The 24,568-nt window shown below is 35.6% G+C and overlaps 1 protein-coding gene across 2 annotated transcripts; it reads right to left on the bottom strand.

Moving 5' to 3' along the window:
* Positions 1–2,381: 2,381 nt before the first annotated feature.
* Positions 2,382–8,211, bottom strand: LOC110822058 (amino acid permease 8-like). Of its 2 annotated transcripts, XM_088208235.1 has the most exons (8): positions 8,143–8,211; positions 7,895–8,002; positions 4,963–5,196; positions 4,407–4,500; positions 4,068–4,285; positions 3,451–3,593; positions 3,082–3,309; positions 2,382–2,975 (listed from the first exon to the last, which is right to left on the bottom strand). In XM_088208235.1, the coding sequence occupies exons 2-8, from the start codon at positions 7,989–7,991 to the stop codon at positions 2,547–2,549; spliced, it is 1,443 nt and encodes a 480-aa protein (XP_088064361.1). In that variant the 5' UTR covers positions 7,992–8,002; positions 8,143–8,211; the 3' UTR covers positions 2,382–2,546. The 2 variants fall into 2 exon arrangements, with proteins under 2 accessions (XP_088064361.1, XP_088064362.1); XM_088208236.1 differs by lacking the exon at positions 8,143–8,211 and having other exon boundaries at positions 7,895–8,117.
* Positions 8,212–24,568: the final 16,357 nt, after the last annotated feature.

Below are 24,568 nucleotides of genomic sequence, written 5' to 3'. Positions count from 1 at the left end.
TCCGTCCACCATCTCCCAGGATATCTAGTTAGGCTGTCGACATCATCCATTTATCAATTCACATACCTTTTTCTATTTTTCTTGATCTCAATTATCCAATCAAACATAAACACGTAAACAAGTAACGAACACCAAATAAGACAACAACGGGTTCCCAATAATTCAAACCATAATAAATGAAACCGTGATTCATGCATATGAAATCATAAAATAAATACATCAGATACCATGCTGCATTTTAAACTGTAAAATAGAACAACAACTGACCGAAAAATACATCAGATTCGGGCTCTATTAGCAACCTTAATTAATTATACACAATTCATGAAATACCATTTTATCATTTATTGAACTTTAATACCGTGATAGAAAATAGGGTGAGAAATCCTTACTTATTTCGGGGTCTGAAATTGGGTTCTTACTGCGCCTACGGGCTGTCCCTAAATTTCTTGAATTTTTTCTAGGAAACTGAAACACACTTCCGGTACCTGCACGTGTCCCAAAAAACTCCAAATCAGACACAGGGCCCTTTTCGGCCAATATCGAAATTCCGGCACGGCAGCTCCGCCGTGCTCTGGCGACGGTACCGCCGCCCGCAACGGCGATCCGCCTCGGGTTGGCCGTTTTCGGCCGAATTCTGCCAAACTTGCAATGGTTCCTGTGATAAAAAAATCCTAGGGCCCTCAGTGGGCCAAAAAATCACGAAAAACTGAGACTTACCGACGGCGGAGCTCTCGAGTGCGGCGGCTTCTTCGGCACGAGTCGCGATTTGATATTTTGCTTCGGTCAACATGTAGAGAAAAGGACGGTGATCACAGTGGTGTAAAAATTGCATCGAATGGGAACCGGGAAGGGCCTCATCGGAGGCAAAAATCGAGGGAAGCTACGGCAGTGCCGTTGGACTTCGGCGGTGTTTTTCGGCCGATTGACTGGTGGTTTAGCTCCGATTTGGCCATAGGCGAATTCAGTATCGAAAAACGAGCTAATGAGAGAAAACTTACCTCGTTTGGTGGTCAAAAATTCTCCGGTGCGGCGGCGGGCGGCGGCGGGTGGCGGCGGCCGGCTCTTCCGGTGACTGGTTCTTTTTTTCCGGCGAGGGTACTGGCGGCTAGGGTTTGGGGTTGAGTGTGGGTGATGTTATTTATAATCTTCTCCTTTTAATCTCAGCCGTCCATCATGATTTAATATGGACCGTCCGATCGCGATTAAAAGGGGAATAAATCTGGGTCGTCCATCGCGATGCGATCTAGGCTGTCCGTACGCGTGAGATCTGAACCGTTCGATCGCATGCATGCGAATCGCCCACGTGGCTCCGTTCCGCATCAACGTCCTTGCCACGCAGCGTGTTCTGGTTGGCCGGAGCTGCTAACGTGGCTGCTGACGTGACACAACTTTTTTAAATTATATTTTGACCCCCGATTTTCGATTTTCTTTTCAAAAACACCCCCAGAATCTAAAATTTCACCTCTTTTTCTCAAAATTAATTTCAGTTAAATCCCAAAAATAATTTTACCCTATTTTATTATTATTATTATTTTTATTTCTATTAAATTAAATTAAAATCTTATAAATTAAATATTAAAATAGAATAAAATTAAACAAAAATTCTAATAAAAATTAAAATAAATTAAATAATAAAAATACAAATTTTGAGTGTTACACACCCCAATTCACATCCTCCTCAATGTAGATTAGTTTAGATCAAGAGTAAGTTTAAAGTCAAATAAAAACTTTGAAAAATCTTTAGTGATAGTGAGAGTTCGTCTTGTAGAATCAGTTTAATTATATTATAACGATATAATATAAAGAATTTTGTAAACCTCATTACTTGTAATTTCGTATAGAGAATGATAGAATATTAAGTTTTTGCTTATTGTTACGTAAATTTATCAGGTTGTGTGTGGAATAACATCTTTTTCTCAATAGAGAAAGCGGGTCGTTACATATATAATTAACTAAAACTATCTGATTTGCTCGATTTCACTTAAATTAATTAAATTTAATCAATTCAATTGATTAACATAAGTCAATCGTTTTTTAAATATTCAAAAAAATTTAACCAAATCCAATCCCCTAAATCTATAAGTATGTATTGACTTAAAATTTTTAGCCACGAATATATGATTCGGATGATATGATATATTTTTTTTTGAAATTAATGACTTAAGCTTAACGTCTTATTTTTACTTTATCTAAAAAAATAAAATTTTAGTACTATTGGTATTAATAAGTTGTTGCACATTGTCAAATTTGAAAGCTGGACATACCCAAAACACTCACTTCACAAGCAATCATGTATCCAATTCCAAATGAATTCAAGAATTAAAAATAAATCCAACTATAATTATATAAGAATCTTAAGAACTTCTGTAGAATTTATTTAATGTAAATGAGTATTTTGCTACAAGCAAAATTCTGAGAGAGACAACTAATTTTCTTATTAAACCAATAGAATCAACTAATGTATAGCATTATCAAGAAATCCAGCAGATTTTCTTGAGCACTTCAAAATATAAATGAACTTAAAAATAGAAATTAAAGGTTAATTATTCCTTATAACTAAAAGGTTTAGCCTGATGCAAAGAGGAGCCTATGCCTTGGATGGAGCCAATTGCTGCAGCTAAGGAAACAAGAAGGCAAATGAAGCCTAAAATTTGCAAGCCAATCCACTTGATTGAGAAACTTTTGATTTGATTTTGAGCAATGTGCATTTGAACTGGAAAATAAACTGTCAGTGGCCAATACCCAATTGCTCCAAGCATTGAAAGAATGTCATTGAAGAAAGGCATTGCCATGGCTAAAATTGTTGCAATCACCACAAATCCTGTTCTCCATGTCAATCTCAACATATTCACTTTCAGTTCCATGTTGTTAATGCAGATTCCAATTGGGTATTCCTCTCTTACAAATTTGGACTTTACCCATTTCTTCTTTGCCCAGGATTCTACAGCAGAATATATGGGTTGTGCCAATACCTGTCATATAATATATATTATATGAGTAAATGAAAAAATAAAATGAACCCATTTTATCAAGAACCCTAATAAAGATCATAATGGAATTGATTAAACTGTGAAGAACCTGGTAGGCTCCAACTAGATGGATCACAATGAAGACATTGGCCAAATCAATTAACCAGAAAGGCTCATAAAACCCAAACCCAGTTAAGAGATTGCCAGGAGCAAGATTCCCAAATGCACCATAACCAACACAACCACATATAATATATATTGTTGTTGCTGTAGATATTCCTATCATGCTTGCCCTTTTCATCACTTTGTTTTCTGCTGGTTTTGACTTCAATGTGTCCTGAAAATTCAAACCCAAACTCATTCATTTTCAAATAAATATCTCCCAGTTTGTAAATTATGTCATAATGTTTCTTTCAAGAAATTTAAAAAAGGAAACAATGGATATATATATATATATATATATATATATATAAGAGACCTGTACTTCAATGAGAACTGAGGAATAAGTAAAGGAAAAAGCCATATCACCAAGGGCTCTGAACATTCTCCATGTTTTATCTGCAACGCTGTCAATATCTACACCCACTTCAATTCCACCCAAACTAGTTCTTTTCCCTTTCCCTATTGCATGACAAAAATTCTATTATTCTCAATGTGATTCTGTTTATAATTTTTTTCAATTAGATTTTCTTCATGCATAAACAAACATGTACAAATTGTATTTTCTTAAATCACGAAAACGTCTTGGACAAAACCCTTGTTTGAAAACATAGATTGTTGTAGAGAAAAAGAACGTTGAATTTTAAACATGTGATATGCTTTCATATTAGATGTACTGCTTGCAGTTTCTATTTTCTCGTCGATGAACTATTACGTAGTTCTTTCATATATATATCTCCTCTATCTCACTTTTCTTCTAGTATGTGTAGCGTAAAGAGTCACACAAATAAAACTTATCCTATAATAATAAGTACGCTTGATATATTTCTTAATGATTTTATTTAGTTTGAGACACATTCAACAATATATATACACACATCAATATATTTTGTACCATAATAATAATGGATAGTATAGTAAGACTTTGGATATTACCTGAAACAAGGGTTGCAATGGAAAGTCCAATCCCAATGGATGCATAACTAAAAGACATAGTAGCAGCAATAGTAGAGAGCCATGAGAGCTTGTGGATGTTTGGAATTTGAGATGCAAATATTTCAACTATACCCAAGCATATCATGTACGCATTATTTGAAAATTTGCATGAAGCTTTATGTCCTCTCTCATGAAAACAATTCGATTTCGCGATCGCCCTACAAATCATGTATTTCTTCTCATTATGTGCATCTCAATACATTTGTTTATATAGTTGAATCCTCATTAATAAACTTGTGGTTAGCAGTTTAGAATTACAATGTAAACGATTTTCCTTACACCATGCTTATTGATGCGGTGATTGTATAGCCGATCACCATCATACTTAGCATTGTATATTGGAAGATGCCACAAACTTTATACTTTTTGCCACCTATATAAATATTGCGTGAGAAAAAAGAAAAAATATCAACGTGTTAATAAGTTAAATCTATTATCTCAATATGTTAAAATAGTATGTGAAAATATTTGGACCAAGCCGAGATATATGTCAATGTTTATAAACTTTTGAGGACAATAAAAATAATAATAAGAAAATTTACGCAGGAAAATTTAATTACACTTAGAAGAAAATTTTTACAAGATGGTCTATTCTCAAGTAGTATCAGATTTTATCGTGACAAACGTACGTGAATTTCATTCTAAAATATCTGAATTAGAGATATTTATAGTAGAAACTTTATATTTTCGTTACATATTTTCTCTTTTTTCTATTTTTATAGGTTTCGAGAAAACTATAGCTTAGCAAAACAGAAGAAGGGACTATTAACATAATCGTTTATACTAAATTATATTATGTATAATTAAAATGGAAGAAAATTATTAGAAAAATTACCTAAATAAGCTTTGACAGCATGGATGTAAGAGTGATTTCTAGTGCCATTGGTGGGATGTGGAGATCTATAACAATCAGCCAAGAGAGTTGAAGTGTAGAAAGTGACTACGGAGAAGATAAGAAGAGTTGAAACACCAGCTATCCATCCAATCTGTGCAATGCCCCAACCAAGTGATAAAATTCCTGAACCTATTACTGCTGTTATTATATGTGCACTTGCTGTCCACATTGTCCCTGCATTTTCAAAATAAATAAATAAATAGATAATTTCAGCTATATAAGATATATATATATATAAGTAGAGGACTTAAAATTATTTTACTAATAAATTGAGAAAGCAGCTTTTTTCTCAAGAAAAAATCGTAACATAGAGAATGAAATAAAATAATAAACCAGGTAGTTGTTTTTTTGTACTCCCAGACAATTCGTCCATAGATCAAATCGGATATATAATTATCGAAATAATTATTGGAGATTCAAATAGTAGATATGCGAGTATGATAATTTATATGTTATTTTATATCTTTATGAATTTAAAAAAATTTGTTTGTATTGTATCGTTTGATCTACGTATCGAAACTGATAACGTTCGAGATTATGTAGAATTATACATAAAAAAAATTTTTTTGGCTCTCTCTTTAGATTTATATCTCTTTTATCTCTAAGAAGTTTTACTCCACTAGCAGATTTTTTCAGAAAATTTTATGTGTTTTAGTGTAGATGACGTATTTATTTATATTTTTTGGTTTCAATAATATTTTTTACGAACTTTATTTTTATTTATTATTACTTAAAAATGATCAATTTATTATTATCTAAGAGGTTTTACTTCACTAGTAGATTTTTTTGGAAAATTTTATGTATTTTAGTGTAGATGATATATATATTATATTTTTTTATTTTAATAAAATATTAATTATTAACTTATTCTATTAAATACTAACCAAAATATTAGTTGAATAACACAGTTTATGACATAATTATCGCATCACAAATAAATGTTAAAAGAATTTAATCCGACCCAAATCAAATTACTCACAGCACGACCTACGTTTAAATATCTAAACATAAATTAATATTAAATCCTAATTATATTTTGCATAACAGTTTAAGTCAAATTGATGGACTGGCTTGATTGATATTTAATAATAAGAATTAATGATGGCTAATTAATTATATATTAAAATGAAAGTGATGAATTAATATTTTTTAACTGTATGATACACATTTTTATCTGTTGTATGAAAATGTAAGTTCAAATTGTGAAATGTATATTTTGTTAAAATAAATTATATTACATTGCAATATTTTTATAGAATTGTATTATTATTAATTTGAATGCGCAAATTAATTAATTTTTAATACATGTAAAAATGTATAGGTTTAATTTTAAGAATATGCTTGATTGTATGGCATAATTATCTATATGCCGTTACACTACCATGTAATCAAACAGGAGTATATAAGTTTGATTATTATTTACAATCTGAATTGTTGAGTTGCACAAAAATCAGCTATTTTATATATATATATATATATATATATACACACACACACGCACATATATATATAATAAAAAGTACATACAATATATTAATAATATGGCACTAAAGGGTGTCACCTATTTACAAAATATTTACTATCAGCAAATATATACGTATGACATTTTCGAAATTCTTCGTTCAAAATTCCTCGTTCTATAAATGTTAGAACAGTTGTTTATATATATATATATATATATATTAAATAAAAAGTATATATAGTTTATTAATAATATGGCATTAAGGGGTTGTCGCCCATTTACAGATATTTAAACCTCAGCAAATATATATATATATATATATATATGTGACATTTCCAAAACTCTTTATTCAAAAGTCTTCATTCAATAAATGTTATAACAGCTGTTTATATATATATATATATTAAATAAAAAGTACATACAGTATATTAATAATATGGCCCTAAGAGCTGTTTATATATATATATATATATATAGTATTATCTTTTGGTTACTGCTAAAAACCAGGAGTAAAACTGGGGAAGCAAAATTGCGTGTAAATGACAAATAAAAACCTTGCGAGCATATCTGTAAATGGCAAAATGGCATTACTAAAGTAAAATTTTAATTTGAGACGTATACATTATATATAGTTCACCAAAAATTATATATTGGGAAAAAATATATATTTATATACGTGTGTGTAATTAATACACGACCACAAAAGTGGTAAAAGGAATGAAAAAAAAAAACAGTAAAACGCCTGTCCTTCAAACTTTTGGTAGGAGTTATATATATCTATATATACATATATACATATACATATATAGATATATACATATAGCATTTATTTTATTTCCCCGAAAGGAGCTGGGTCTCTATCTCAAGATATTATCGTCCCCCCCCCCCCCCCCTCAGCACCTCTTTATGCCATGGTCAGCTTGCTGTCATGGGGAGTTTCCAAAATATATTACTTTGATAAATTAGATTATGGATGAGTTAATCTTAATTAGCGACATTAAACATATTAGTATAATGATTTTTATTTCCAGATTGTTGTAATTAAATATAATTTAATTAATTATATTAATATTAGACTTTCATTTAATTTAATTAATTAATTAATAATAAACAAATATCAGAGTCCAGTTTCATAAAGTAGTCAAAATAAAAAAATTAAATTAAGTGGTCTTAAGGGTTCATTAATCTACTCCGTACATATATTATTAATTAATCCATAATTACAGTGAGAAAAAGATGGCAGATTGTATTCCTGGGTATTTTTTTGTCCCGAGTTGATATTAGTAAACGAAAATGTTGAATGCATGAGTATCGATATATATTTATATATATAGATGCATGTGTATTACGCGTGTGTGTGTGTATATGCATAAATATATATATATAGAGAGAGAGAGAGGGTTTGGGTACCGGTTCTTGCAGGCATTCCATCATCGTCAACCTCCATGTGAGCTCTGTCTACAACTTCGCCACCTTCAGAACCCAATTCGCATATTTCTGCATCCATCCCGCTCTCGCCTGCGTCAAATCTTCAATATTTACACCCATACGTACGTACATATATATACATATATACATGGGGGAAGAGGGAGAGAGGGAAGAGAAATGGGATTTTTAATGTTAAAAATCAAATAAGAAGAGAGGGTACAGATACTTACTGCCTCTGGGATCTGACTGCGAGTCAACCTACACGGTTGCTTTGGATTTTTTTTGGCCATATATGTATTAATGTGTGACTGGCTTTTATAGGACAACCCATCCACGTGGCGACATATTATTGGACAGAAATTAAACAGCATCGAACCTTTCGCGTTCCTTCTTTTTGCTTGCCTGCTCCAGATTTTCTTTTTTCTCTTTTTTTTTTAGTTAAAGAAATTAAAATTAAGTTTTTTTTTTAATTTTAATTTCCAAGTAGATTTTTATTTAACTTATTTCAATCTTAATAAATTTTTTAATTAATTGTATAATTTTAGTATCAATTTAAGTAAAAATTGTAATTGCATATGTTTTTTTATTATAAATCAAGTAGAAATTTTTAATTTATTTAATTTCGATGTAATTTTTAATTATAATTACTTGACTTTTTAATCAGATATTTTAACTATAGTAGAATTTTAAATTAAATTTTTAATGTGAATAAATAGTAAATGATTTCTTAATGTGAATTTATTTTAGACCTAAATAGGAAGAGGTAAACATATAAATAAGAAGCTAAATTTGTTATTTTGAAAACTAATTTCTATTTAGATTAATATGTAACAATCCCGGAAATTCAAAAGGAAATATATAATAATTTAAGTGCGGAAGCGAAATAAAAAGTTAAGGTTTACATCTCTTAGACAATAAGTTAAAAGTACTAAACAAATATTACGGAATGAATCTATTTAAAGAAACACGAGAAATGAGAAAAGTAAAAAAAAATAAAAATAAAGTATCTAGCATCTACTCGCAATCTTCTTGCAAATCGGGCTTGGGAACCAGGTCCTCTTGATCTGAAATTGTTAAATAAGTGGTGAGCTATACTAGTCTAGTAAGGACATTACACTATATCACCGGCACAGAAGTAAAGGTTGGTAGAAAATAAAAAACAACCAATGGAGCACTAAATTTAAACCAATACATTTATTAAAAATAAAACCATTTAGCTTTTTACTTATCATTGGGGAATTTATGAAAACAAATTATATAAGCAATAATATCATACAGATCATAACTTCATGCACGATCAGCAATATAGAATATATCATAAATTCACATTTATTAACAATAAACTAAATCATAACCGTTTCTCGTTTCACTAGCCTACTAGTATCCATAGGGGTGTCCCCACTACACGTGAACGTTTTTCCTTAACAATCTCAATTACAGGGCTGTCCTCATATCCCATCCGGTATGAGCACTAAGACATTAAACCTCAATACCTCGTCCAGTATGAGGGTGAAGCGGGCCGTCCCCATACCCCGTCCGATATAAGACAACGTTCACGGTAAGGTTCCCTATGAACCCGGTTCGTCCACCATCTCCCAAGATATCTAGTGAGGCTGTCATCTTATCTGTCTATTAGATCACACCCCTTTTCTGTTTTCCCTTAGTCTCCATTACCAAATCAAATATAGTTACATAAATAAATAAATATGCATCCGGCAATGCAATCATATGTTAGATCCCAAAATCAAACAGTGGTCAAGTAAGGCAATAATACATGCATTTAAACTATAAAATAGATAAACCAGAAACCATCATGCTTTTAGACTGCAAAATCAATCAACAGAAATTAATAAAGAACAATGTCCGGTTCGAGCTCCATTAGTAATCCAGAATTAATTATGAACATCTATTTAATTTGTACAAAATATAATATTATCATTTATTCAAACTTCAATTTCATGATAGGAAATAGAGTGAGGGTCCTTACTTGATTTGACGCCGAAAAATTAAATAGTTTACTGCACCTAAGGGCAGTCCTTAGGTTTCCTGAATTTTTCTTTGGGAATTGAAACGCACTTACAGTACCTACAAATATCCTAAATAAACCCAAAAATCAGTCCCAGAGCCTACTCAGCCAATTTTAAAAATCCGGCACGGTGGCTATTTCATGCTCCAACGACGGCACCGTCGCTTGTGGTTGCGATCCGCCTCGAGTTGGTTGTTTTCGGCCGAATTCAGCCAAATTTGTATCAGTTCCTTCGAGAAAACACACATAAGGCCTTCGGTTGGCTGAAAAAACATAGAAAACCGAAACTCACCAGCGGCGGGGCTCTCCGGTGCAGCGGCTCCTCCGGCTCACGTTGCGGTTGGATGTTTTGCTCCAGTCAACCTGTAGAGAAGGAAACGGTGATCACAACGATGGAAAAATCACATCGAACGGGAATCAAGAAGGACTTCATCGGAGGCATTTTTTAAAATACCCCGCGGCGGCACCGTTGGGCTTTGCTAGTATTTTTCGGCCAATTAGCCGGTCCTTTTGCTCTGTTTTGGTCATGGGTGTGTTTAAAATTATATTCTGAGCAAAGAGTAAAATTTTTACCTCGTTTGGCGGTCAAAAATTGCTCCGATGCGGCGGTAGGTGGCGGCTGCCCGGCGGCTGGGTTGTCTTCTCTGACGAGGGATTTTGGCGGCTAGGGTTAGGGTTTGGGTGCGGATGGGGTTATTTATACCCATCCACTTTTGATTTAAGTCGTCCATCGCTTTTGATCTGGACCGTCCGATCGCGATTAAATAGGAAGTGAATCTGGACCGTTCATCGCGATTCAATCTAGGCCGTCCGTGTGTGATTCAATCTGGATCGTCCGTGCGCGTGGGAATGGATCTCAACCGTTCGACTGCGAGCACGCGGATCGCCCACGTGACTCCTCCCGGCATGGCCTCCCGCGTCAGAGCCTCTGCTACCTGGCGCGTCCTGGTTGGTCGGGGCTGCTGACCGAGCATTTGATGTGGGGTAATTTTTTTAAATTATATTTTGACCCTCGGTTTCCTATTTTTCTTTCAAAAATACCCTCAAAATCTAAATTTTCACCCTTTTTTTCCAAAATTATTTTCAATTTAATCCTTAACAAATTTTTTTACCCATTTTTTTCATTAAAATAAATTAAATAAATAAATAACTATATTTAAAAAAAAAAATAAAAATAAAAGAAATTATTGGGTGTTACATAATATATGTAGTATCTAATTTATTTGTGTATAGAATTTTGATTATTTTGCATTTTAAATTTACTTTTAAAAATTGAATATAATTACATCATTATATTATCATCAATTTTCTTCCGCCTGTCTTCACTAATTGTATGATTATAATAAATTTGCAACAATAAATTACCAAATAATTCCTCAAAATTTGCCTTATTTTTTATTTTAGTTCTAAGTATTATTTTATTACAAAATGTTCTTTGCACTTTTTCAATTTTTATTTTCTGAAATATCATTTTGGCTAAAATGTTAAAATTTTCAATGAAAAGAGTTTAAATCCTTATGCCTTGTTTAGTTATTTTTGCTAACATATAATCAATTAAAACTTTAATCCTAAACAAAATTCATTTTTCTTTACTCTCTCTTTTTTCTTCATAAAACCTAACAAAAAGTTACTCTAGTTTGAATTAATGAATTAGACTAAAACTATGATAGAATCAATTAAGAAAAAAAAAACTAAAAATCATGAACACAAGATTGATTTGACTTTTGTTACATCCAAATTGAGGATCAAAAATGAAAATGTAAATCGATTAATAGAAATCCCGAAAATTGGAGCACATTAGTAAACTTAGTGAAAACAACAATTAATGTAAAGATATGGAACCTTAAAGGAAATAAATTTATAATTTAAATGCGGAAACGAATAATATGTTAGGATTTATATTTCTTACACAGTAAATTAAAATGTCCAATAGAGTTACGGGAATGTCCCTAATACAATAGTTCGTAAAAAAAATAAATGATTTAAAACATATAGATAAATGTCCTAGAGTTAATCTCTATTAGCTTTTGAAGGGGTTCGGGAGATAAACTTCTCACAGTCTTCTTACTTATCGGGATTTGGATCCTGATCTTCTTGATCTGAAATGGTTAATTAAATGATGAATTACACTAACCTAATAAGAATATCACACTACTCAATAATACAAAAAACTGAAGATTGGTAAAAATCAGAAGAACAACTAATGGAGCCCTTATTTTAATTAAATATATTTAATTTAAAAATATTTGTTTGATACTTACCGTTACGAGTTTTTTTAAAAAATAACCTATGAAGATCCATATTCATGCAACTTTTCATTTTCATGCACAAGAGGATAAGAGATGATAATTTTTCTTTCTTACTTGCTTACTGGAACCCGTAGGGGTCCATAGGGATGTTCCCCTACTCGTGAACCCAATATCTAATTTTAAAAATTAACCGGTCATCCCTATATCTCATACGGTAATGGACGTCAAACATTCTATCGTTTCGATATCTTGTCCGGTATGAAAGTGAACCATCTCTCTCGTACTTTTTCAGTAATGGACTTTTTAGTTCCATTCGACTGATGTATCATTCATGGTAGGATTCCATATATACTGGGCCCATCCGTCCTTTCATTGGGTAACCAGTAAGTCTTTCACATAAAAATTCTCATCAACAAAACAACCAATAAATACATATCAACATCTCTAATTATATTTACAGATCAATTAGACGACAATTATGTAGACGATATAGCTTATCATAACAAGGGATCGAGTAACCAAATAACCGAATAAACTAGATAAATTGATAAGACCATAAAAACTATAAATTAAGAACATGCACAATATGATAACAAGCAAGTAGAACAATACAAAAAAATAAACAAGAAATCAGGACAATTGTGAACTAACTAGTTCTGCCTCCACTAGTGGCCTGTAATTATTTTTAGGATTTTTTAAATTTTTACAAAAAAAATAAAATTATACGTCGTTAATTCTCAATTTACCATAACGGGAAATAGGGTGAGGGATCCTTACCCGGATTGGTGTTTCAAGACTCCACACTACCTAATACGTCTCCTAACGACCCTGAGTTTCTTAAATTTTTCTTGTGGAATTAAAAATATTCGTCACATATCTAAAAATACCCAAAAATTTAAATCGATGTTCAAAACTCTTTCATACCCATTTTGGGGTTCTAGCAAGGTGTCGCCACCCTGCTCCGGTGCCGGCTCTGCCGCCTGCAGTGGTGATTCGCCCTGGTCTAGTCAGTTTTGGTCGATTTTAGTCGATTTTACATGTAACCTTGTCGAAAAACACGTTAGGGGACCTAATTGGTCGAAAAATTACAAAAAATCGAACCTACCAACGGAGGGGTCTCCAGGTGCGGCGGCTCCGTTGGTCCTCCTTCGCGGCTGGGGTTTTTTCTTTGACTAACTTACACAGAAAAGGAAGGTGAACATAATGGTCAGAAAATCGCGTGAAACAGGAAGTGGGAAAGGGCTCATTAGAGGGATTTTTAGGTTTTAGCTGTGGTAGCTCCACCAAGCTTTGCCCAGAATTTTTGGCTCATCTGTCATCTCTCTTGCTCCGATATACCCACAGAGAGGCTCAGAATCGAATTCCAATTGGGTAGGGAGAAATTTTACCTTTTTTAGTAGTCGACGGTGGCTCCGGTACAATGACGGTTGGAAGTCGGCCTTCTTCTTTGGCGCCTAATTCTTCTTCTTCGATGGGGGATGGCGGCTAGGCTTTAGATTTCCTTGCGACACGAGGTATTTATACCCATTCCACGTTGATCTTGACAGTCCATTCGCGTCGATGTAGAGTAAGGAGGGTCATCCGATCTTTGTCTTGTTTAGGCTGATTGCGTGTACAAATCTGAATCATTTATCATGATTGATCTCGTCTATCAATCTCTATCAGGTCCATACTCAATTTTCTATCTACTATGTCTATGATACAAGCTTTGTATATAATCTCTCCTAGTAGTATCCTACTTCTAGGAATAGACATAAACAACACAAAATTTAGTTTTTCAGGTTATACATTCAAGTTTTGTGTAAAAATAGGTGAGATAAATAAATGTGAAGCACCAATATCAATTAAAATATGTGCAAGGTGATTACAGATAGTGTACGTATCCTCCATCACATCCGGGTTGACTTTATCATCTTGCTAAGTGAGGTTGTAAGCTCTGTCCTAAATAGGAGATGTGGCTTGGTTTTGATTTCGTAGGCACTGTCTCGCGTAGTGTTGGGCACTCCCACATATACAATAGTTTTACCGCGTACTGTTACCGGAGCCTGAAGAGGAGCTGAGTCACTAGCCTAGGCCTCTTGTTTTGTTAAAATTGTGTAGTGGGTACTGGTTTACGGTGTGAAACCAGAAGTCTGGGATTCCCCACTGCTTGAGGAAAGATGCGAAGGTTTCTCTTTACTAGTTATGCCTTGGCCATAACGGCTAAGTAGGTTTTGAGCTTAAATACGTACAGGTGTTGTCTAATCTCATGACAGAGGCCTCACTCAAACTTTCTTATCTTCCTGCCCTCATCCATCATGCTCTCAGGGGAATATCGGCTTAATTATAGGAACCTTCAAATATACTCTAACACAGTCATATCACCCTCAACTTGTGATATCCCATGTGTTAATTAAGACAAATGGGTGTCAGATACAGATTAAGAATAACGAGCGCATGATAATATTTATGTAGCGGAATCAAAACCCTAACAAATTCCTTATAGATACATATATATTATTCCAAATAAATACATCACTGAGGCCATAAGTGGCTACAAAATATAAAACATATGGGCCACTTATTTCACTATGCTACTGGAATTCATTAGTGTGCGGGAACAGATATGCACTCAGACTTGTAGATCCACGGGATCCTCGTAGACTTCCAAATATAGGTTTGCTTGTGGTTCCTCATTTTCTTCCTCATCTGGAGAAAGGGGGAGGGGGGAATGGAAATAGTAAGTTTCATATGCTCAGTAAAAAAAATAGTATTAAATTAACATGGTAAGATCTCAAAAGTTTATTATTTTATCTTATCGTTTAACTTTCTCATGTACCTAACTCATCATTAGGAAAAATCATTTATTTAAATATCAAAATAGTACATTAGCACAGAAAATCAATATACATATATCATGCCAATAATAGAAAAAATCAAATAAATTATGAAATACTCAGATATTTCGTGTCATACTTCATGAAATCCTTATAAACTTCCACCTCTGATGGCAGATACAGATACAGATTTTCAACTGTCCAAGTGGAATGACCAGATCAGATACAAATACGGCAATTTGCTCAAGCCCACATCCTACTAGCCAAACCATGGTATGATCTACGACCACAGTCGTACCAACCATAGTGGTCCTAACAAATAGTCTACAGTCACGATATTACTTAGTCACAGGTGATCCCTACAGATAGTGTGATACCACTCTCGTTAGAGAATACGTCGTCATCCACTTGGAGTGGTCCTCTTACGTCTTTCCAGACCAGATAGGAGAGAGAAAAATAGATACCCTAAAAGGCAAGGAGAACAAATACCTCTCAGAGATAAAAAAACATAACGAGACACTTGACGCAATATGCATATCATCAATACATATACACTTCGGACCATGTAGGCTTTATTTCACTTTTCTCCTTTTCTTTTATTTTATTTTATTCTTATTATCACAGGCTACGTATTACATTTATCACATGCAAATTCATCAAGTATCAGTAAATCACACAACATTCTTGAAAATCAGAACAATTCGACTCATTTGAATACAGAGGTATGCAAAACAGATAAAATAACTATCATATTAAATTTACTTATCTAAAATACTCGTTAGGACGTCGAAAGTAATATTAGATTTCTTATTAAAATCTCAATATTTTCTCCTTCAGCATTTTCCTTTCTTTTTCTTCTTCTTTCACTATTTTACTATCTCTCTCTCTCTCTTTCTAAATCTTTAAAAATGGAAAAAAAATGGAAGTATGGAGATGAAGGAAAGGGGAAGGGAAATTTTTAAAATTTCAGAACCGTTGGATTTGTGCCAAGTGACGAAATCTGATGAAAAGAGAGGAAGAAAAGAGTTTTGGCATGAAAAACGAGGGAAAAAATTTTTTTTCCACCGGCGACGGTGGCGCCTCGCCCAAGGCAACGACGGAGCCCTGCCCGAGGTGGCAGAGCCTGGCCAGACAAGCCTACTGCCACGTACATAAGGGCTAGTTTTCTCGTGCAAAGGGCCTAGGCGTACTAGGCGCCGTGCACGCAAGCCTCAGGGGCAAAGGGCCTATTCGCAAAGGCCTGTAGCGCCGACGGCATGCGAATAGTCTGTGGCACCAGTCCATGCATAAAGTGATGCGCGGACGGTCCGCCTGCATGCAACAAGATGCACGTACAAGTCCTAACCCCGAACCGTGTGTGCAGATCAAACGTGTGTGTTGTGTGCACATCTCGTGCGTGCGTGCGTGCAACAAGGACTTGCGCGTTGTGCGCACATCTCATGCGTGCTGGTATGCGGATGAGACGTACGCATTGTGTACACGCCTCGCGGCCACTGTGCGCGTATGCACGCGCGCACAATTCCTAGCACCCCCGCAGGTAAACCTATTTTCCCGCGAGTCAATTTTCTCTCATTTTGTCATTTTTTATTTTTATTTTTTATTTTTTCATTTTTGAAATAAGACAAAATAATGTAATGTAAATTAAAATAAAATGAAATAAATAATAGTAAAATTAATGAAATAAAAATAAAAATAAAAATAGATTAAAATCACGGATATTGAGAATGACATAAATTAATTTAAATTTAAGGTGGTAAAAAACCCTAATAAATAGAGTTTTCAAATTATTTTAGCACAGTGATGGGCGGGGTGTTACATCCCTCCCACCTAAAAAAATTTGGTCCTCAAATTTGTCTCGAATAAGTCTGGATACTTCTTCTGTATTTCGTCCTCTAACTCCTACGTCGCTTCTTCTGGAGTGTGATGCTACCAATGTACCTTCACCATAGGAATCGTCTTACTATATAAGACCTTATCAGTCCACCCGAGAATTTCTATAGGAATCTCCTCATAGGACATATCGACCTCTACCTGTACGTCATTACGAGAAATAACATAAGAAGGATCAGAGTGGTACTTCTTGAGCATCGAGATATGAAAGACATCATGTAAACCCGCGAACTCCTGAGATAGAGTGAGGCGTTAAACCACTAGTCCAATGCACTCGATGATAGAAAAAGGTCCCACATATCGAGGGCTCAACTTCCCTCTCTTTTTAAATCGCATCTTGCCTTTGTAAGGATATACTTTTAGGAAAACTTAATCTCCTACGACAAACTATAAGGGGCGCCTATGATTATCGGCGTACCTCTTTTGGCGGCTCTGGCCAGATGTGAAATTCTTGCAGATAATTGCAACTTTCTCAATGGTCTCCTGAATGAGGTCTGGTCCTAAGTGACGCTAGTTCCCGACTTCACTCCAGCAAGTAGAGGAACGACAAGGTCTTTCATACAAAACTTCATATGGGACCATACCGATACTAGAATGATAATTGTTATTATCAGCGAATTCACAAAGAGGAAGACGTTCATACCAGTTATTACCAAAGTCGAGAACGCAAATACGTAACATGTCTTCTAAATTATGGATCGTACGCTCAAGTTGACCATCAATCTGGGGATGATAAACGGTGCTGAAGTACAACCCAAACCCCAAGGCTTCTTGGAAGTTGTCCCAAAAGTGAGAGGTGAACCGGAGATCGTGGTCGGATATAATGGATGAGGGAACTCCATAGAGTCAAATAATCTCATCCACATATAGGCGGGCTAACTTACTGATGGAGTATGTGGTTCAAATAGGTAAGAAATGGGCAGTCTTGGTCAGCCTATCCACAATTACTCAAATAGTATTTCGACCAGAACAGGTCCTAAGTAATCTGGTGAAAAAATTCATAGTTACGTGCTCCCATTTCCATTTAGGAATTGGAAGACCCTGTAGCAATCCACCGAATCTCTCAGTTTCTGCCTTTATCTGTTGATAAGGAAGGCATCAGGAGACGTAATCGACTATATTCTTCTTCATTTCTGGCCATCAATATTGTCGCTTCAAGTCCTTATATATCTTGGTACTTCATGGATGGATAAATTAGAAACATGGGCAGTCTTGAGTACATTTGTGCATACTGCATTAGGGACCCAAGTTCGGTTCCAAAAATTAAACAATCCATCATTAGAGATCCTGAAATCAGGAGATTCATCCGAAGTAAACTTACCCAGGCTCTTGATGAGTTTCGGGTCTGTGGTCTGTGCTTCCCAAATCTTCATAAAAAAGATCCTGTAAGGCTCGGATCTAGGCGAGATAGGTGCCCTTGCCATAATAGTTAAGGCAGATCGATTGCACGATGTCCATCATCTTCTAACTGGAGGCAATGGTTTGGGCTAGCATAGTAGGCTCTCGTCGACTTAGGGCATCGACGACTAGATTCTCTCTCTCTGGGTGATAAATGATCTGACAATCATAATCCTTTAGAAGATCCATCCAACGTCTCTACCTCATGCTTAACTCCCATTGCGAAAAGGTATATTTGAGACTCTTATGGTCAGCGTAGATTTTAAAAGTTTGGCCATATAGGTAATGCCCCCATAACTTCAGGGCGAAGATAATGGTTGTCAGCTCCAGGTCGTGGGTATGGTAGTTCTGCTCGTGGACTTTGAGCTATCGAGATCCAAAGACGACTACTCTACCATGCTACATCATAACACACCCCAAATCGATATGAGATGCATCACAGTAAACTTGGAATCTCCCCTCATTGTCTAGGAGGATCAACACAGGGGTAGAAGTGAGACGGTGTTTTAGCTCCATAAAACTTTCACTGCATGCATAATTCCAATGAAAGGGTATACCCTTTTTGGTGAGCTGAGTCATGGGGATAGCGATCCTAATGAATTCGTCAATGAATCCTCGATAGTAACCTGTCAAGCAAAGAAAACTATGTACTTCAGCCACATTGGTGGGTGGACTCCGACTGGTCACTGATTCCACCTTAGACGGGTCTACAGAAACTCCTTCACTTGAGATTACATGACGAAAAAAAGAAACTTGATCCAACTAAAAGGAACACTTGCTTAATTTCGCATACAGTTGGTTTTGGCAAAGGGTCTCCAGCACTTCAGCTAAATGTATAATATGTTCCCCATAGCTTTTGGAATACACCAAAATGTCATCAATAAAGACAATGACTATCGATCCAGTGCATGTCGAAAAACTCGGTTCATTAGGTCCATGAAAGCTGCTGGGGCATTGGTCAATCCGAACGAAATCACCCTGAACTCGTACAATCCGTATCTACACCGAAAGGCAGTTTTCAGAATATTTTCTTCCTTCACACTTAATTGGTTGTACCCAATTCTGATATCGATCTTAGAGAATACCGTGACTCCTTGCCGTTGATCGAAGAGATCATCAATCTAAGGTAACAGGTACTTGCTTTTGATAGTCACTCGGTTGAGTTTCCTATAGTCCATGCAGAGTCGGAGGGTACCATCTTTTTTTTTACGAATAACACCACAGCGCCCTAAGGAGAATGACTAGAGAAAATGAATTTTCGAGTGATAAGATCAAAAAGTTGATGATCCAGCTCAGTTAGTTCAGTGCGACTCCTGCGATACGCGAGCTTCGAGATTGGTTGGGTGGCAGACAATAATTCAATCAAGAACTCTACCTCACGTGGGGGAGGTAGACCAGGGAGTTCAATGGGAAAGATGTCAGGAAAATTACAAACAATTAGTATGGAACATACAGTAGGATCAGCGTCCGTATTCCTATTCAATTGCTAGGAAAATGATAACAACTTTTATTTTGGGATCGTAAAGTTATAATTTTATTTTCACAGTTTATGTAGCTCTATACCTTTCCAACCAATCCATTCCTAATATTATATCAAATCCTACAAAATCTAATAGCATCAAGCTTACACATACTTCTATCCCTTAAGTTTTTATCTTACAGTCTTTATATACGCAATAAGCCTCTAATAGTCCCTTAGAGGGAGTTTCCGCCACTAGTGTTTTTCCTAAAGCTTCTGGTTTCAATTTTAGATTACCAACAAGTGCACAAGAAATAAAGAAGTGAGTTACACCAGTATCGATTAAAGCCTTGACATGAGTATTATGAATAGAAAGCATACCCTAGATGAGAACAGGAGTCAGAAGGACTTCAGTTTCATCTAAATGGTACACTCGACCTTGTGCTCTGGGTCTGACTACATCCTTCGATCGCTGAGGGCAGTCTTTTATAAGGTGTTGGGTGCTTTCGCACAGATAGCAGGCGTGATTGATATGCCGACATGGCAGGTCACGATGTGAGCGACCACAATGTTGACAAGGTTGATTAATTAGAAGGTAGGTGGGGCTGTAGATGGGGGCAAAGCAGGAGGAAGGGCAATTTTAGTTTGTTTGTCTGGGGGGTTACTCACTAAGTCAGGCAATCTCTTTCTAAGTTGTTGGGGTTGTTGTTGGGCTTGAACTTAAGCAAAGCGTTGGTGCTTAGCCGAGATAAGATCTTCGACCAACTAAGTATGTTTAAGTACCTCTACATACGAGCTAGGTCTCAGCATTAGGACCCAGTCATAAATGTCGACACGAAAGCCCTTGAGAAACTTTTTGACTTTTGGTGGTGACCATCAAAGGGGAAACCTAGACAACTGAACAAATCGGGCTACATATTGGGCTATAGACAAGCTTCCTTAGTGGAGGTCCTGGAATTCCTCCTCTTTTTTTACTGAATATAAGTAGGAAAGAAGTTATCAAAGAAAACATCCATGAAAACTTCCCAGGTAGTAATGGTAGGCAGGACTTCTTTTTTAAGTCGACATCAGTGTTCAGCTTCATTGTTTAACATAAAGGTTGCAATAAAGATTTTTTGTTCTTCGGTCAGGTCTAATACAGAGAAAAACTTCTCTATTTGTAGGATCCAAGCTTCAGCTACTAAAGGATCAGGACCACCTTCAAAGTGTGGGGGGTTAAGTTTCCTAAACTTCGTTACATTATGGGAGATCGACCGATCTAGGTTTTAGAATTCAGGGGCAGGGGGTGGACAAGGGTTAGCATGATTTTATCCTATGGCTGTAGTTAATCTTTGAAAAACTCAAAAAAGTTCTGCAAATTCAGCCCTGGTCGGATAATCAGGGCTTCAGGTCGTTTAGTACGCTTTACAGATGGTCTTCATCGCGTCATTCCTACAAAAACAAAAAGACACGAGTTGGCAGTTTAATCTTTGAAAGGAGGACATTTATCTTTCTTAGGTACTCTTAATGGTGTATCTATCTTAGACCTCAATATAAGGGATTTGTTCCACGATATTCTGCTCTCATACCACCTGTGACACCCCAAGTACTAGTTAAGACAAACGGGTGTCAGATACATATTTAGAATAACGAGTGCATGATAATATTTATGCAGTGAAATCAAAATCTTAACAAATTCCTTACAGATACATATATATTGTTCCAAATACATATATCACAGAGGCTAGAAGTGGCTATAAAATACAAAACATATGGGTTACTTCTTTCACTACGCTACTGGAATTCATCATAGTGCGGGAATAGACATGCACTCAGACTTACAGATCCACGAGATCCTCATAGATTTCCAAGGGTAGGTCTGTTTGTGGTTCTTCATTTTTTTCCTCATCTGGGAGAGAATGGAAAGAGTTAGTTTCATATTCTCAGTAAGAAAAACAATATTAAATTAACATCGTAAAATTTTAAAAGTTTATTATTTTATCTTACTGTTTAACTTCCTCGTTTACCTAACTCATCATTAGAAAAAATCATTTATTTGAATATCAAAATATAGCACAGAAAATCAATATACATATATCATGATAATAATAGAGAAAATCAAATAAATCATGAAATGCTCATATATTTCGTGTCATACTTCACGGAGTCGCTACAAACTTCCATCTCTGAGGACAGATACAGATACAGATTTCTAACTGTCCAAGTAGAATGACCAGATCATATAGGCAATTTGCTTAAGCCCACTTTCGACTAGCTAAACTATGGTACGATCTATGACCACTGTCGTACCAACCATAGTGGTCCTAACAGATAATCTATAGTCACGACATTACTTAGTCACGAGTGACTCCTACAGATAGTGCAATACTACTCTAGTCAGAGGGCACGACATCATCCACTAGGAGTAGTCCTCTTACAATTTTCCAAACCAGATAGGGGAAGGAAAAACAGATACCCGGAAGGGTAAGGAGAACAGATATCCCTCATATATAAAAAGGTTAACGAGATACTTGATACAGTATGCATGTCAATACATATATACTTCGGACCATATAGGCTTCATTCCACTTTTTTTTTCTTTTTCTTTTATTTTATTTTTATTATCACGGGCTACGTATTACATTTATCACATGCAAATTCATCAAGTGTTAGTAAATCACACAGCATGCTTGAAAATCAGAATAATTTGACTCATTTGAATACAGAGGCATGCAAAATAGAAAAAATAACTATCACATTAAATTTGTTTATCTAAAAATACTCCTTAGGACGTTGAAAGTAATACTAGATTCCTTACCAAAATATCGATATTTTCTTTTTCTTCTCTCTCACTATTACTACCTCTCTCTCTCTCTCTTAATCTTTAAAAATAAAATAAATAGAAGTATGGAGAGGAAGGGAAGAAGAAGGGCAATTTATAGAATTTTGAAAACATTGGATTCGCACCAAGTGGCAAAATCCAATGAAGAGAGAAGAGGAAAAGATTCTTTACACGAAAAACGAAGGAGAAAAATTTCCTCCATTGCCCGAGGTGGCAGAGCCCAACCGACGTGCTGCAAGCTAGCCCCAGGCACAAAGGTCCGTAGGCCTATAGTGCCAGTTCGTGTGCGTAGTGAGGCACGGACGGCCTGCCTGTGCGCGACAGGATACGGGCGCAGGTCTTGTTTTAATTAAATATATTTAACTTAAAAACTTTTGTTTAATACTTACCGTTACAAGTTTTTCAAAAAATAACCTATGAAGACCCATATTTATACCACTTTTTATTTTCATGCACAAAAGAATAAGAAAATAATTTTTCTTTCTTACTTGCTTACTAGTACCCCTAAGGGTCCATAGGGATGCTCTCCTACTTGTGAACCCAATATTCAATTTTAACAATTAACTGATCGTCCTCATACCCCGTTCAGTAATAGGCGTCAAATATCCAATTGCCTCGATATCTCATCTAGTATGAGGGTGAACCATATCTCCTACACCTTTTCGGTAAGAGACTTTTCAATCCTGTTCGACTGAGGTAACGTTCACGGTAGAGTTCCCTATGTATCGGGCCCATCCGCCCTTTCGTTGAATACCTAGTAAGTCTTTCATATAAATATTCACATCAACTAAACAACTAACAAACGCATACCAATATCTCATATTATATTTACATATCAATTAAATGACATTTATGCAGACGATATAATTTATCATAATAAATGATCGAGTAACCAGATAACCGAATAAACTAGATAAATCAATAAGAGCATAGAAAATATAAATTAAGAACATGTATAATATGAAAACAAACAAGTAGAATAGTACAGAAAAATAAACAAAAAATCAGAATATTTGTGAGCTAACCGGTTTTGACTCCACTAGTGAGCTGTAATTATTTTTAGAATTTTTTAAATTTTTATAAAAATACAAAATTATATATCGTTAAGCCTCAATTTACCGTAACAGGAAATAGGGTGAGAGATCTTTACCTGAATCAGTGTTTCGAGATGTCACATTGTCTATTACACCTCCTAACGGATCCCAAATTTTCTGAGTTTTTCTTATAGAATCCAAAACACTCATCACGTACCTAAAAATACCCCAAAAATTTAAAATCGATGTCCAAAACTCTTTCCGACCAATTTTTAGGTTCCGACACAGCGCTGGCTCCACCGCCCATTGTGGTGGTTCGCCCCGGCTTGACTGATTTTGGCCAGTTTTACACGTATCCCTACGAAAAAATACGTTATAAGGTCTCGATTGGCCGAAAAATCATAAAAAAACTGAACTTACCGACGAGGGGGTCTCCAGGTGCGGCAGCTCCGCCAGTATTTTTTTGCGGCTAGGTTCCTTCTTCGGCTACCTGCACACAAAAAGACGATGAAGACAATAATTAGAAAATCGTATGAAACAGGAAGCGGAAAGGGGCTCATCAAAGGAAGTTTTTAGTTTTGGCTGCGGCAGCTCCGTCGAACTCTGCTCGCAGTTTCTGGCTCACACATCATCCCTCTTACTCCGATATGGCCACAAAGAGGTTCGAAATCAAATTCTGAACATGTAGGGAGAAATTTTACCTTTTTTGACAGTCGACGGTGGCTCCGGTGCAGCATCGGTTGGCGATCGATCTTCTTCTCCAACGCCTGGTTCCTCTTCTCCGGCGAAGGCTAGCAGTCAAGGTTTGGGTTCCCTTGCGACGCGAGGTATTTATACCCATCTCGCATCTATCCGGACCATCCATTCGCATTGACGTGGAACAAGGAGGGCTATCTAATCTTTGCCTCTTTAGGCCGATTGCATGGACAAATCTAGACCGTTCATTGCGATTGATCTCGTACG

This window comes from Carica papaya, chromosome 7 (genome assembly GCF_054855325.1).
Source record: "Carica papaya isolate Zhongbai chromosome 7, ASM5485532v1, whole genome shotgun sequence".
In the NCBI taxonomy this organism is placed as follows: domain Eukaryota; kingdom Viridiplantae; phylum Streptophyta; class Magnoliopsida; order Brassicales; family Caricaceae; genus Carica; species Carica papaya.
This window is presented reverse-complemented; position numbering and strand designations above follow the sequence as displayed.